Genomic DNA, 15,273 nt, shown 5'->3' on the forward strand with positions numbered 1-15,273 from the left:
ATAGACGAGCTTCTTTTTCCCCCCTCCACGGTTACCCATTAGTGTTTCTTCTCTTTCATTCTGGTTGACTACCCGCATCTTCGCTAAACCAAATAACTGAATGTTTTCTTCTTCCTTTGTTGTGCAGCCAGTGCGGAAGCTTTCATCACATCTGCAGTCTCATTATTACCCGCAGAGCCACAATTTATGTGAACAATGCCCCCTTCAAACGCCAAGCAGAATTCATATTTAACCATTTATATGTGTTTAAAAAGAGGAAGTACGTTTTGCACCACCTGATTACCTTTGTACCGGCAAAAGATTGGACACTGGAGGCAGCACGGTCCAGCGGCCGTGTACAGTTATACTGCTGCGTCAGCGTTAATGCTACAACTTTAGGACAATTCAGTGCCAGTTTCCTTCGACCTGACAGAAGACAAGTACAGAAGTACAGCACTGTGCTTTCCCCCCCTTCTGCAGCTCAGAGTCTCATACACCTGTGTGCTGCCCTGCTGAGGTGGAAATGAAAACGCATGAAGTCTTGCTAGATATAAGTGATCTCCTGCCTCTCCGAGCTTTTCAGGCTTTCTCACACACAGAAATCGCGATTCCTGCACCGGAGAGCCGAGTAAGGGCTTTCCCCCCATTTTCAGATAAGGCAATGGAGCAGAGAGGTTGGAGAGACAAGCTGGAGTGTAATACTCTCTCCCCCCCTCTCTCTCTCTCTCTCTCTCTCTGTCTCTCTCTCTCTCTCTCGTCCATACAGCCGTGTACAGTAGGATACGTGCTGGCAGAAGCGCGGGTTTGAGAAGGTGCACTGGGGTCGAGCGGTCCAGCACGGTGCCGGGAGTGGATTTTACTGTACCCACATTTTATAAAGAGAGTTGGAGATGGAGGGAAACTGGAGGATCCTGTTCTCCCACGTGTGCAGCACCAGCTTTCTTCTGCTCTGGATCTTCGTCGGCTTGAATGTGGTAGAGGTGGTAGGGTCCCAGCAAGGGATCCCTCTGTCAGTGTGAGTGAGAAACTGCTGTGCAACTTTGATTCGCATTGAACGTGTCGATTTGTGACTTACAGATAATTAAACTACCACAACGTCCGCGTTTCAAATCATGCATTATGTTCTAGATTTAAATGAATGCATCTAGTAACAAACGTATTTCGCATCTCATAAAATACCGCTTGTCTCTTGGATGTATGTCAAAAAATGTTGTAAAAATTAAAATAAGGTTGAGGAATTTAGATATATCTGGAAACTAAACTGCAGACCTAAACGTTCTTTGCAGTGAATGCTACCTGTTTACCAACAGTTATACCTGCATTTGCTGTCATTACATTTATATACAATATAAATGTAAGCATGACGCTCCTATTCATTTTTCATAAAACAAGACATTTTAATATGATGGACTACAGCATCGTTTTCTTAAAGGGAAATTTTTTTATCATTTTATTTTTTAAGAGTTGCAATGAAGAAGACACAGTCTTCATTATAATAACACACATAAGTGTGAAGTGTTATAGCTGGAACCCCCACCCAGTCCTATACAAGTGTAATCTAGTAATTTAATGCCCACATAACTGTTTAGCTGCAAGTGATTTACATTTTCTTTGTTATAACTATTTGTAGGCCTATTTGTAGCAGATTGTAGACACCTGTTTCAATGCTGTATAATTTAATGAAATAAGTTTTTACCAAGCTTCATTTGTTGTGAAAATGTCTAAATCAAAGACTGTAAAATCTAAAATAAAGTGTAAGATGTAAATAAATCTAGTTTCCACTGCAGTTAATGCTCACTTATATGGAAGTTAGTGCTGTGCATCTATCTGTAAAATATTTTAAAAAGACTTTTTTTCTCCTAGCAAGTTCATTTAAGGTGCAATTTAATGTGAAATGGACAGATTTTGAAAACAAATAAAAACTGTGCAAAGGAAAAAAAAATCTCCCCCTTTGGATATTTGAGAAACCATTTGGGAAGCGCTAGAAGGATTATCTTTTTATCAAAGTTTGTTTTGCACATGGAGACAGTTGACCTGCAACACATTATTTTTGAAACATGTATTCAGTGTTTCATGGGCTTTTTAAAATTAGCATATCATTAAATAAATCTACTTCCCATTTAGGAATAAAAAGGCAAGTTCGTCAGCTGAAATGATGTTAATTTAATATTCACAGTGCAAAATTTTGATGCCACGTAGACATTATTTACAGTTTAATATAAGAAGGTTCAATAACTCTACTTTAGATCATCAGATTATAAACTTTTATCAGGAAAGTGAAGGTTTATGATAATCTTCTTCAATAATCTCACTGATCATTTCATAAAGGAAGCTTAAAATGATAGATCAAAAGGATTTTATATTTTAAATACTCAAAGTACTCTCTACTCTATTGTCTTGTCTTGTTAAATTTTGCTTCTTCTCTTTTATGTAGAGAACTGTTGGATAAATTGCCTTGTCGTTTTCTGTCTTTTTTCTTAGCGTAAAGCTTTGGGCCTCTGCATTTGGGGGAGAAATTAAATCAATATCTGCTAAATATTCTGGTTCCCAGCTACTGCAAAAGGTAGATTTCCTTTATGTTATTTTTTAACATGGATGGATTTTTCCTTTGTCTGAATGCCATGCAGTTACATCCATTGTATGCTGTAGTGCTATCTAATGACTGCAGAGACATTTCCGTGTCTCAGCTGAATGCTGATGCGTTATTCTGGAGGAGACTCAGGTGTGCTTGGTAGAGCACTCTGTGTATATGTGTGTGCATGTGTTTTTGTGCCCATGCACACATTTGTGTGTGTGTGTGTGTATTTGTTCATGATACGGCCCATTAACCATGGCTCTGATTCCTCTCTCATCTCATGTCTCCAGTTAACTCTCTGGAGTCAAGAGTTTCAACCTCTGGATATGATTGTGACAAGGGGACAAATTAAATAAGTGTGGTGGAGTTTGATAGAGGGTGTAGGGGAGTGACAAGATGAACAAGTGAAACCTCGGGAGAATGAGCGACGGTCCAATGCAGTAGATTTAACTTTCTGACCACATGATGGCAGAGGTGTGCGCTGTAGTCACAGGCCTGAGGTGTAAAAAGGTGGTCAGTGTTCATTCAGGATGAATGGTAAACTGCAGGTTTCCCTTAAAAGTGACCAAACCAGGGACTGCAAAGCAAACAGCTGTAGGAGCTGTGCATGAATACAGAATAGCTGTGCAGGCTTATAGCACTGTGTGCAAAGACTTCGAATTATTATTTTTTTACAGGGTTCAGGTAAAAAGATTTAAAAGAAAAAACACCAAATTATTTGCAGTAACCCAAGTGAGGGTTTTTCAATTGTATTTATAAAGCACCGAATTACAACAGTCACCAAGTGTTTTATGATGTAAGGAAAAGACCCTGAATGAATGTTAGGATGACAGTTATGAATCCCAGCATTTGGGAAAATAACATGCAGTCATGTTTTATTGCTGCTAACAAGTCAAAGTGGACATTCTGTGTTTTAATGGCTGTGTCTCTGGAAATCTTGTAGATTCTCCCACGTATTTAGTCTAACTTCAAACTGCTGAATCATCTAATTTTGAAGTGAAAAAAGTTTTAAAAAAACTGTAAAAAAAACTGTTGAAAGGTTGTACAAGCAATTTCAGCTTAGCTTGAAGAGATGAATGCTGTAAGCATGCTGCGTGTCTCTAAACTGAAAAGCAACTTTTACTGAGTAAGTTTTTGAGTGTGCATACTCCTTCTCCTGACCTTCTCACTTAAGTGTGATGTAATGCGGTGCAGTGCAGGAGCTCGCCAGTGCTGTATAGCTACAGTTAAATATTCAGGTTCTTTTTCACTGTATCGTAAAGCTGTTCTTTGTGGTGGTGTCATATTCGAGTTATCCTTTCATATGTGTGGCAATAAAAATAGGGAAATCTTTAAATTTATATGAGGCTTTAATTACAAAACTGGTATAGAGGACTGTATTACAGTGTTTCCATTTTTCTTGTCAGAACACTGTCATCTTCCCGGTCTGCTGTTTATAACCTTTACTTTCCTCTTGTTAAGTACATGAATCTGTGCATGACTCTTGCTAATACTAATGCATTGATCCACATTGCTATTTTAGGAGTTGTGGGCAATCACAGCGCCACGTCCAGGTGTCAACTCCAGCTCTGAGGGCACCACCTCAGTCAAGGGCAGCAGCAGGATTAAGAATCCCGCCTGTCTTGGAGGGTGGGAAGAAGGCGGACTTCCCAGAGGAAGTCCACGCAAGCATGGAGAGAGTGTTCAAACTGCAATTAGAAGACGTCTTCAGGGTCCCAGCCTAGGATCTTCTTGTTCTGAGGTGGCTTCTTTTGAATTTAAGCTAAGATGTGTGGTTGAAAGTGAAACACAGCTGTATATAAAGCTCCCCTTATATATATTTTTTAATCAAATTGGAACAAAAAAGACTTTTTCATGATGCCCTGCAAATATACTTTTTTTTCTTTGTCTGTATGTAAGCACTTTGCTTATGTTGCGGTTCATGGAGGCATATCTGGAGAGAGCTGTACTGAACCAGTCAGCACAAAGCAGTGAGCTGTGAGGGAACTGACGGGTCGTTAGGGGCTGGTCATTAAGGCTGATCATTAGATGCTTTTTATGGTGATTTACCCGATTTCACAAAGAAGGGGGAAAAGACTGGCTCTTCCGGCTCCCAGCACTCAAGCATTGGTCATTACTCTAATCAATAATAGTGATGAGTGTTTTTGATGGATGGGGCTTAACCTCCACTTGATGACTTGGAGGGGTGGGAGGTAGGAAGGTGGGGGTCTGGGGTGGGACTGGGGACTCAGGGTGCTGGGGCGAGGAGGACAGGCGTGAAATGAACTGTTCTGCTCCACTGCAAGTCCACACTCTTCCTTTCAGTAGGTAATTTGTCGCCTCATGTACTGGTTTGTGTGTGTTTTTTGTATATCCTGTCCCCGTAACATGTAATATTGGACGTGCTACGAGCCTTTAGTGGCTTGTGTTTATTTTTAGATAAGATTGCTGGATGTGTGCATGAAGTGGCTGACTGGAGAGTGTGGGAGGATCAAGCTTTTTGTTTTTACTTGGCATGTGTGTGTGTATGTGTGTGTGTGTGTGTGGCAGGCAGGTGTGGGATTATGTAATGCTATATTCCTTCGAGCTGTGACGGGCTTTGTTCTGTATCACTGGAGGTCCTGTGCATCCAGCAGAATCAGCATTATGTGAGGTGTAGTTCATTACCCAGAGTCGCCCAAGCTTGACACGTTATTATCTTTCTTCTGTGCTTTGACTCCATTTCAATTATCCTCTTACCATGCATAGCCTTCAGATCCAGCTCCACCCCCTCCCCGGCCACCCAACATGGCCTTCTCCAGCCAATCAGCGAGGAAGATGCAGCATGTGCAGCCAGTAACTGAGACCAGATAAAGACCATCAGTCATTCTGTGTCCCAGCATGGATTTTATGTTCACCTGAGACTAGCTGCATACAGCCCGTCAGCCAACCTGTGAAAGCTTTTAAACCTTGTTTAACAATTTACTCATTTCTATAGTGGATACAGTGAAACAATAAGGCTTAAATATCCATACAAATATACACACAGAAGAACCTAATTATCTGTTTCTTTCCCTGTCATGCTGAGTAAGATCTAAGGAATGGGTTAATCAGTCTTGAGATCTCATTACGTTTAAACTATGCTCTCCATGTTACAGGACACACAGCTGTTGCCCCTGTCAGCGCCACACTTTATGATTCTTCTGGTTATTTTCAGAAATATAAAGAATTTGAAAAGTCAGTCAGAGTGGAAGAGATTGATGGTATGAAAGTGGTCAAGAACTTGGCTGTGAAGATGGAGGAAATGTTCCGGAGAAAAGCCGAAGCAACAAGGGTAGGCCGTGTTACTGAATTTTTATTTATCAGAAAAATACATTTAAGGGACAATATATTCATTTTAATTTGTCAGGGTAAGGGCATGTATGGGATAGGGGTGAAATCAGTCTTTTTCCTTTCCTCTTTTTTTTTTTTTTTGCTGAAATAAGTTTTTTTTTTTAATTCTTCCCTTCTCATTTACTTAACTTGAGCTTCAATGTTTAATGTTTTCTGACACACCTGACAATTAAAAGCAGCTCTAACTGTGTCAGTGACAGTTTAGCTTTGAGAAACAATCTGGAGTCTGATCAAGGTTGGATCAAGTCAACAATTTATGCTTATTTTGTTTCTCATAAAGGGAGTATGAAAATTTACAGGGGTTATCCTCAGTAACAGTGAGCACAATGACTTTTGCTGGCTTTGCTTTTTTTATGTGCATTTTTTTGGTAACAATAATACGTAACTTCGTGAATACCAGGAAGAAAATAAAAAGAGTAGTCACCGATCTGAGAAACTTTGAGAGATTACGTGGATCTGAAGTGTTGTCGTGAATGTAGTCTGTTACAGTCTGGGCCTGAGGTGAAGTCAAGCCTCACAGCAGCAGCCTGTCTGCGACCTCAGCGCACAGGAGCTTGTAACCATTTTAATGCTACGCCTCGCACGAACTGCTGGGAAATGATAACGTTTATCTCCCTGCGCCTTGTCCCATGTGCGCGATAATTCATGGCAACTCGGGCCACAAATGACACCGGATACACAGATTTAATTTAATAAAAAAACCGGCTGGAATCAGTTTGAAGTGCGGCTGAATAATACACATTAAATATATAAATAAACGGACACGTGCAAAAACAAAATCAGTTTCAGGTTTATCTCAGTCTGACTGCGTCGTCGCTTTGCTCCAAATTGTAAATCGACGCTGTTCTCAAGTGTTAAGGGTGAAAAAAAGACATTCATACACAAGCCTACCACAAAAAATAAAAATAATAATAAAATAAAATAAAATAGATTTAACCTATTTCCTGCTGCTTTTATTCGACAACTGCTGACACCACTAGAACTCGCTTTGGGGTCAATTGAATTTATCCTCAGGAGTCGGCGGAAAAAGCCGCAGTTGTGTTTATATAGCAGTTTGTTTTGACACGCGTGACAGATGTTAATTACCTGCTTACCTGCGGTTTCCCGGGAAACCCGGAGTCAAGCATATTTCTCTGAATCAATCTATTCCAGAAGTTAGCTCTGCTTTGGTGAAAGGCATCAAAATCCCGTTCCAACCTGCCTCCATCAATCATTCCGCTCCTGCTCTCTGCAGCAGTTGCCTATATTTATGTACATTTTCCCCTTTAAAATGCTGCGAGGACAGTCAAGAATTAATCGACTGAATTTTGAGAACATATCATTTTCGTAAGTTCTGGAGAGCGCTGACAGAAATATTCACATGCTGCCGATTTCATTCTAAGATTTAATTTAAAGCAGTGCTACGGTCCTCGATCACGTTCCTCTTTGGTGAAATGTCATTCGCTGCGCTTTGGAAATTATCGAGGAGCAGAGCAATGCCCAAACAGCAAGTCTGAGAAACAGAAAAAAAAAGCAGCAGAGTGTTAACGCCTCGGGGGAAATTTGTGGAAGTCTCGAAGCTACGCCAAGTTTTACGCAGTGTCTTAACAGTTTCTGTACAGTCACCATGTATGAACGGAAGAGTTTGTAATGCATTTTTTAAAAAAAAGTTTTGCTCTTATTAAGCAACACTTCTCTCCTCTCAGCGACTCGTGGAGGCGGCCGAAGAAGCGCATCATCAGCACGAGGAAAATCCCGACCTGCAGGTGAGGCTGCAAAAGAAAAGGAAAGGAAAGACGTGATTTTTTTAAAGTGGCGTGTCACTGTCATAGATCACGATGAATCATCTTTTAGTTGGTGAGGGGAGGAGCGGCTGCAAGGTGAGAGAAGGGTAATAGGCCCTAAAAGTCTTTAATTGCGTTGGCAGCGCCCTTCACTCTGACGTCCTGCCAGCGGTTTGATACATAATGTTTCTTTGATAAGTCAAGCCTCACACAGTGAAGGCTGCGGCGCCAATACTGCCATAACTCATAACCATGTTTTTTTTTTTGTTTTTTTTTTTAAATTAGGCTGCAGAGCCTTTAAGCTTTTACATACTGTAATTAACACTAACTAGAACACAGTGGAGATTAAGATCTCACCCTCTGCGAGCACAATTATGGGCTTCGGGTTGTTGTGCATGGTATTATATTTTGTAGTACCACCAATTTTCCCCCTCAGGTAAGGTAGTCTATTAGAGGGCGGTCTGTAGGTTAACCAGAAAGAAAAGGGAAGGGAGACAAGTCATTCTAAATTTAATTATACTTCACAGGATCTGCTCATGCGCTCAGGCTTTGTTGGGGACATTATTTAGCGGCTCTCATTGCGGATTTCCAGTGCGCGCTGAGAGCTTCCCTGGTCTCTGCAGAGGGAATGCAGTATTTCTGGCGTTTGTTACCGCTCTCCCTCGCTCTCTCTCCGTCCACTGGACAGAGATAAATGAAACTCTTTTGCGTGGCGCATTGTTTCACTTCCATGGCTGTAGATTGGAAAACCACTCGAGCAACAAAACACTGAAATAACTGGAGCACTTTACAGTTAATAGAAACATTTACATCATATGAATACATTCTGTCACCTTGTTCTCCTGTCCATTTCTTTGCTGTTCACATCCACAGAACAAGAGGGACAAGAGGGAGAGATGCTACCTTAAAAGAAATATATGACCAGTGAATTAAAAAAGAAGTATTTTTGTCTTTAACCTATTTGAAACGGTTTGGCTTATACTTAAATACCCCCAACCTCCTCTATTTTATATTGAAGGAATAAGATCTGTAGGAAATGTGAAGATTTATCAGACTCAAAGCAATAATCCACAAACCAAACTATATGTTTTATGCATTTATGTATTTATGAGTCCCTTCAAAGAAACACAAATATTACATTCTTTATATTTTTGTCAAAAACATTATTTCCTGAAATATCTGAAGATCTTATTTCATTTTTTTGTTTTTTATTTTTCAGTTTTTCGTGATCCTCCCGTGGCTGCATTGGTACACATAAATTGTTGCACACTCTTAGATAAGAAAAGTTCTCATCCAAGCCCTTGACAGTTATCACACAGGCCTATCACACAGCCACTTCAGCTTAAAGGCCATAAAAAATAATAAGGAAAATTCAATATCCACCTGCGGTAATGATGTGATGTCATTATAGTACTCCTCTTGGCATCATTCAGCCAACCTCGCCTCCTCTGACACCACACATTTTTCACGCACCATTTCACTGACCACAGTGAGATAAGCTGGCTGCTCTTATCTCAGCTGCTTTGTCTCAGGACACTCGGATGTTTTGTGCTGACCTGAGTGCAATTCAAGGGTGTGCGGATCCGGTCTGATGGTGTAAACGAAACATTTGTACAGTAGAGCCTTATTTAGTTTCTTTTTTTTTTCTTTGGGGGGGGGGGGGGGTGTCAGTGTTCCTTTCAGTAGGCCTAAAAGAAAGTATTAAATATTAAAATATGAGCAATATAAAGTTGTTGTTCATAAGATCATTCCTTTAGAATTATTCTGTCTGCATAACAAGACACATCAATAAAATTGTTTCATACAGGCTCTAAACTTCTCTAAACATTAAAACAACATAAAGTCTGACTTTGTGCATGTTTTTAAAAATACTTTTAAGGCTTTGTGAGAATTCCTTTATTTCTACTTCAGATGTTTTAACATTGGTTTAAAAAACTATGTTTGAATCTGAATCACTTCATTTAAACAACAACAACAACAAAGGTCTTTATAGACACCACAAAGATTTAAGTTTGTATAATCACACTCATATACAATTATGCTAATTCTCTAGTCATACTTTTGTTTTTCTGTTCTGGCATTTCATTGTGAACCATTTTGTGATGTGTATCTCTAAAGATGCTATAAGATAAGATAAGATAAGATAACCTTTATTAGTCCCACACGTGGGAAATTTGTTATACTATTAATACTTACTATAAATGAATTTATCACAGTGTTTCACTGTTTGACTTTATGTTGTAAGCAGCACTTCCCCCATGAACAATCTGACTCATCACATCACACAAAGCAAAAGCTTTGAAACTAAAAAGTTTTAACTTCAATATGATAAGAGTAGTGTGAAGATTAAGGGCTGTTAAATCCAGCAAAGTTTAGTGAGACCTGATAGCTGCAGCTGTCGAGCCTGCTTATACAGTAAGGCCTAGCTGTTTGTAATGGAGGGCAGATCTCTGCAGTAAGGCCTACAGCTAACTGCAGTGGTGTAAGAGTCAGCGGGCCGTCTCGGAGAGCTGCAGTGTCCCATGGCCTGCTCTACAGTAATAACCCTGGTGGTTAACGTGCCTCTCTACAGCACTCAATTCTGCTGAGGGTGCACGTTTCTCTCCTCCTCCACAGCCGCCCCGCCTCCTCCCGCCCCACCACCACCACAGCTCGTCAGAGAGCTGCTCAGGCGTGGTATGAGCTGTCAGAGGCTGCTTGATGGCGATGCCCGCTTGCTCCCCCTCTTCCTAGGAGGGATGGTTGAGAGTCCATCACCCATCTCACCTCCCTCCCTGCCTCCCCCATCTCTCACGCTCTCTTTCTTAGTGCAGACAATGAGGACTAGAGGCCATAGAGAGGCCGCTCACACGGGATGAGGTAGTCTTTTTACTGCAGCAGCAGGCAGTGAAGGACAGGACAGAAAAATTGTTGGGTTTCACTTTTTACTCATAGTCCTTGTTTGCACATCCAGTGCCATTTTTTTTGACAAACTGAGAAATATATATAAAGAAAAACAACAACTGTTCAAATTCAAATTTTTATTTGTCACGTACACAGTCATGCACAGTACGATATGCAGTGAAATGCTTAGACAACTGCTCGTGACCTAAAGAAAAAAAAAGGAAAAGGCTATGAATAAGATAGGAAATAAATATGAAAAATTAAAAAGGGTAAATTTAACTAGGAAGGAATAAAATATAAATTAAGGTTAAAAATGAAATAACTGTACAACACAAATTAGAATGAAGGGTAAATTTAACTGGGAAAGAATAAGATAAAATATATAAATTAAAGTTGAAAATAAAATAACTGTACAACAAAATACACAATATAGAACTATATAAGAATGTATGAAGAAATATAAATAAATAAATATACACAATAACAGCAGCTGTACAAGTATTAACTGGAAATGAAGAATATAATGTCCAGTGTTGTGCAATCCACATTATGTCTTGTGCAGTGCAAATATGCTTAAAGTGATTTAAGTGATGAAGTGAAAACAATGTCCAGAAAGTCCAGTGTGTGTGTAAGAACCATGTGTGGGTCAGTACTGTGTGGTGGTGTGATTGAGAGACCGTATCGCCTGCGGGAAGAAGCTCCTCCTCAGTCTCTCTGTGTTGGTCTTCAGGGAGCGGAATCGCTTTCCTGACCTCAGCAGAGAGAACAGTCTGTTGTTGGGATGGCTGAGGTCCTTCACCATCTTCCTGGCCTTGGTCCAGCACCGCCTGCTGTAGATTGAGTGCAGGTCAGGGAGCTCGGAGCGGATGGTGCGCTCAGCTGACCGCACAACCCTCTGTAGAGCTCGTCTGTCCTGCATGGTGCTGTTCCCGAACCAGGTTAAGATGTTTCCCGCCAGGATGCTCTCTATGGTGCACGAGTAAAAGTTCCTGAGCACCTTGGAGGGCAGTTGGAAGTCTCTCAAGCGTCTGAGGTGGTAGAGACGCTGTCGGGCCTTTTTCACCACGGTGTTGATGTGACAGGACCATGACAGGTCCTGCGTGATGTGAACTCCGAGGTATTTGAAGCTGTCCACTCTCTCCACTGGGCACTCGTTGATGACGGGGGTCTGGTAGTTCCTCTCCTGCTTAGTGCTGAAGTCCACTATCAGCTCCTTTGTCTTACTGACGTTTAGAAGGAGGTTGTTCCTCTGGCACCAGTTCTCCAGATTCCTAATCTCCTTCAGGTAGGCCGTCTCGTTGTTATCAGAGATCAGGCCCACCACGACGGTGTCGTCAGCAAACTTGATGATGGTGGTGGAGCTGGTAGTGGCCACACAGTCATATGTGTACAAAGAGTACAGCAGGGGGCTCAGAACACACCCCTGGGGGGCTCCAGTGCTGAGAGTGGTGGAGGCTGAGACATGTCCGCCCATCCTTACTGCCTGTGGTCTGCCAGTTAGGAAGTTGGAGATCCACTGACACATAGATGAGCTGAGTCCCAGATGCTCCAGCTTGGTGGTGAGTGTGGAGGGAATTATGGTGTTAAATGCAGAGCTGTAGTCTATGAAGAGCATTTTAACATAATTCCTGTGCTAACTGTAATCTGCTTTAGAAAGGTCTGTTTTTGATGCCATTTGTGTCCATTGTTTAATTTTTCTTTTGATTTCATGGTTTGGAACCTGCAGATGTAGAAAGAGCACACATGAGTGTTAACATTTGAAAAGGTCACTTTGGTTGGGGTTTAAGGTCTAAGATGCCTAATTTTTCTGGATAAGATGCTGGAAGACCCATCTGTGATTCAGTGTTTTGGCTAAAAGAAGGAGGTTCTCATTCAAGATATTATCCGTTGGTCCGTCAGTTTGGTACCCTTAGCAGAAAATAGATCCAAAGCATTTCTCTTTCAGATAAAACTGAGGTTATTGTACTCGGCCCTGAAAAGCTTAGAAATATGGTATCTAATCAGATTCTTACTCTGGATGGCATTACCTTGGCCTCCAGTAACCTGTGAGGAACCTTGGAGTCATTTTTGACCAGGACATGTCCTTCAATGCACATATTAAACAAATATGTAAGACTGCTTTCTTCCATTTGCGCAACATCTCTAAAATTAGAAATATCCTGTCTCAGAGTGACGCTGAAAAACTAGTTCATGCATTTATTACTTCCAGGCTGGACTACTGTAATTCATTATTATCAGGATGTCCTAAAAACTCCCTGAAAAGCCTTCAGCTAATCCAAAATGCTGCAGCAAGAGTGCTGACAGGGACTAGAAAGAGAGAGCAGATTTCTCCTGTTTTGGCTTCCCTTCATTGGCTTCCTGTTAAATCCAGAATTCAAAATCCTTCAGTTTTCAGGCCCCTCTTCTATAGAATCATCTTTAAGTTTGGATTCAGGACACAGACAACCTCTCTAATTTTAAGATTAGGCTTAAAACTTTCCTTTTTGCTAAAGCATATAGTTAAGGCTGGATCAGGTGACCCTGAATCCTGTGTATATACACCTTTCTGCGTTTAGTCAGTAGTTATTATTAAACTCTGGTTCTCTTCCACAGCATGTCTTTTGTCCTGTCTGCCTCCCTTCACCCCCAACCGGTCGCAGCAGATGGCCCCGCCCCACCCTGAGCCTGGTTCTGCTGGAGGTTTCTTCCTGTTAAAAGGGAGTTTTTCCTTCCTACTGTCACCAAAGCACTTGCTCATAGGGTGTTATATGATTGTTGGGATTTTCTGTTTTCTATTGCAGCATTTCCTTACATTATAAAGTGTCTTGAGGTGACTGTTGTTGTGATTAGGCGCTGTATAAATAAAACTAAACTGAATTAAGCCGAATCTGATCATAGCTTTTTCTCCCAAGTCTTCTCTGAACAAATTAAGTGCCCACTGGCAAACTTAGTATGGGCCTGAACATTTTTTTTTTTTTTTGAGCAGGAAAACCTTACAGGTGATGCAAGATTTTGATCCATTACTTCCTAGTGTGCTAGCAATTGTGTTCTTGGTAAATGTGGTCTCATTTACCTTCAGGTCATTAATGAGCTCCTTGTAGTTTGGGCTGACCCACCATCTTTCTCATGATCATCCTCACCCCATGAGGCAAAATCTTACATGGAGCACAAGACAGAAGGCGATTTATGGTCATTTTAGATCTTTTCCATTTCTAAATAATCACACCAGTCACCTTCTCACCAAGTTTTTTGCTGATAGTCTTGTAGCTAGTTTGTAGAGGTCTACAAGCTTGTCTCTGACATCCTTTGACAGCTCTTTGGTCTTGCCCATAGTGGTCAAGAGGTTGAAATTCTGTGTACAAGTTTGCTTTATATACATAATGAGTTGAGATCAGGTGTATCTGTAATTGGTTGATTGTAATCTGTGTGCCACATGGGCAAATAGCTAATCTGATTGGCTCGACGGGGATCAGGTACTCTATCCTGGCCACAAATGGCCAGGATAGAGACCTGAGGGTTAACTAAATGACAAATCAAATTCTAACTTTTATACAATGTATTTTTTCTGGATTTGTGGTTGATTTTCTGTCTCTCTTGATTAAAATGAAACTACCATAAAACTTCTAGACTCTTCATTACTTTGTGAACAAACTTACAAATTCAGCAGTGGATAAAATAATTTTTTCCCCCACTACATATTTTAAATATGAACATAAATATTGTTATTATTGTCTTGTGTGTGCAGTAACTGTTCTGTCTTTGTTTTTGCGGGCTTTGGTTAACATATCTGTATGTCTAATATCTGTTGTGTCTGCTCTTTTTGCAGTATGAATACTTCAATGCTGTGCTGATCAATGAAGTGGATGAGGAGGGCAATAATGTGGAGCTAGGAGGAGAGTTCCTCCTGGAGCCCAATTACCATTTCAATAACCTCTCAGTCAACCTCAGCCTCAGTGTTGTCCAGGTGCCCACCAACATGTACAACAAAGGTGTGTATTCCTGTTGCCTGCGGCTGCCTTAAATTCATGATTATGTGAGTGATATTCACCTACAGGAAGCTGATGAATGGGGAGGAGAGAGGGAGGGAGGAAAGTAAGTGGTGAAAGTGAGAAATGGTAGCTGAAGCTGTATCAGTGTGACAGGCTGGGCGAAGTGGAGATAGGTGATCGATATGAGCCCAGACATAACAAGAAAGCAGCAGCAGTCTGCTCTGGAAAGATGCTGCCCATATGGTAGCTGCTCTGTCGCTTCTTGTTCTCACCTCTTCCCGTGTATTGCCTGTGTGGCTTTTGTTCAGCATTAATGGACTCCCCATAACTCTCTGTTTACAGCACAAAAGGGGAGTCACCCAGCAGGAGGAAGGGAGGGATGATTTAGTCACAGGCATTGTATCTCTTTCAGGGGGGTCAATAAGGGACAAAGGTCAACCATGCACTCGGTAATGGTGACCAGAATGGTTACCATTATCACCATTTAATTTACTTTTCTCTCTTTTTCTCCTTTCTTTCACCATGCCTGTGTGTGTGTCCCTGTGGCCGCCATTTACAGATCCTGATATAGTGAACGGGGTTTACTGGTCTGAGGCCCTGAATAAAGTGTTTGTAGATAATTATGAAAGAGATCCAACGCTTATCTGGCAGTACTTTGGGAGTGCCAAAGGTTTCTTCAGACAGTACCCTGGTGAGTGCTGCCAATCTGTCTGTGAGTCTGCATGTGTGTGTGTGTGTGTGTGTGTGTGTGTGT

General features: G+C 41.1%; 1 protein-coding gene across 5 annotated transcripts in view; it reads left to right on the plus strand.

The window, feature by feature from the left end:
* Positions 1–751: 751 nt before the first annotated feature.
* The window catches only part of cacna2d3 (calcium channel, voltage dependent, alpha2/delta subunit 3), a 38,725-nt gene continuing 24,203 nt past the window's right edge, over positions 752–15,273 (plus strand). For all 5 annotated transcript variants that reach the window (XR_006053079.1, XR_006053080.1, XM_005948671.3 and 2 more), the window contains exons 1-7: positions 752–994; positions 2,461–2,542; positions 4,077–4,295; positions 5,730–5,846; positions 7,591–7,650; positions 14,357–14,519; positions 15,079–15,210. Coding sequence is in view for 3 of the 5 variants with exons in the window: in XM_005948671.3 (XP_005948733.1) it covers positions 870–994; positions 2,461–2,542; positions 4,077–4,295; positions 5,730–5,846; positions 7,591–7,650; positions 14,357–14,519; positions 15,079–15,210 (898 nt within the window). In the remaining 2 variants the exon portion in view is untranslated. The remainder of the gene's footprint in view (positions 995–2,460; positions 2,543–4,076; positions 4,296–5,729; positions 5,847–7,590; positions 7,651–14,356; positions 14,520–15,078; positions 15,211–15,273) is intronic.

This window comes from Haplochromis burtoni, unplaced genomic scaffold (genome assembly GCF_018398535.1).
Source record: "Haplochromis burtoni strain Fernald_Lab_line unplaced genomic scaffold, NCSU_Asbu1 Contig_611, whole genome shotgun sequence".
NCBI lineage: Eukaryota > Metazoa > Chordata > Actinopteri > Cichliformes > Cichlidae > Haplochromis > Haplochromis burtoni.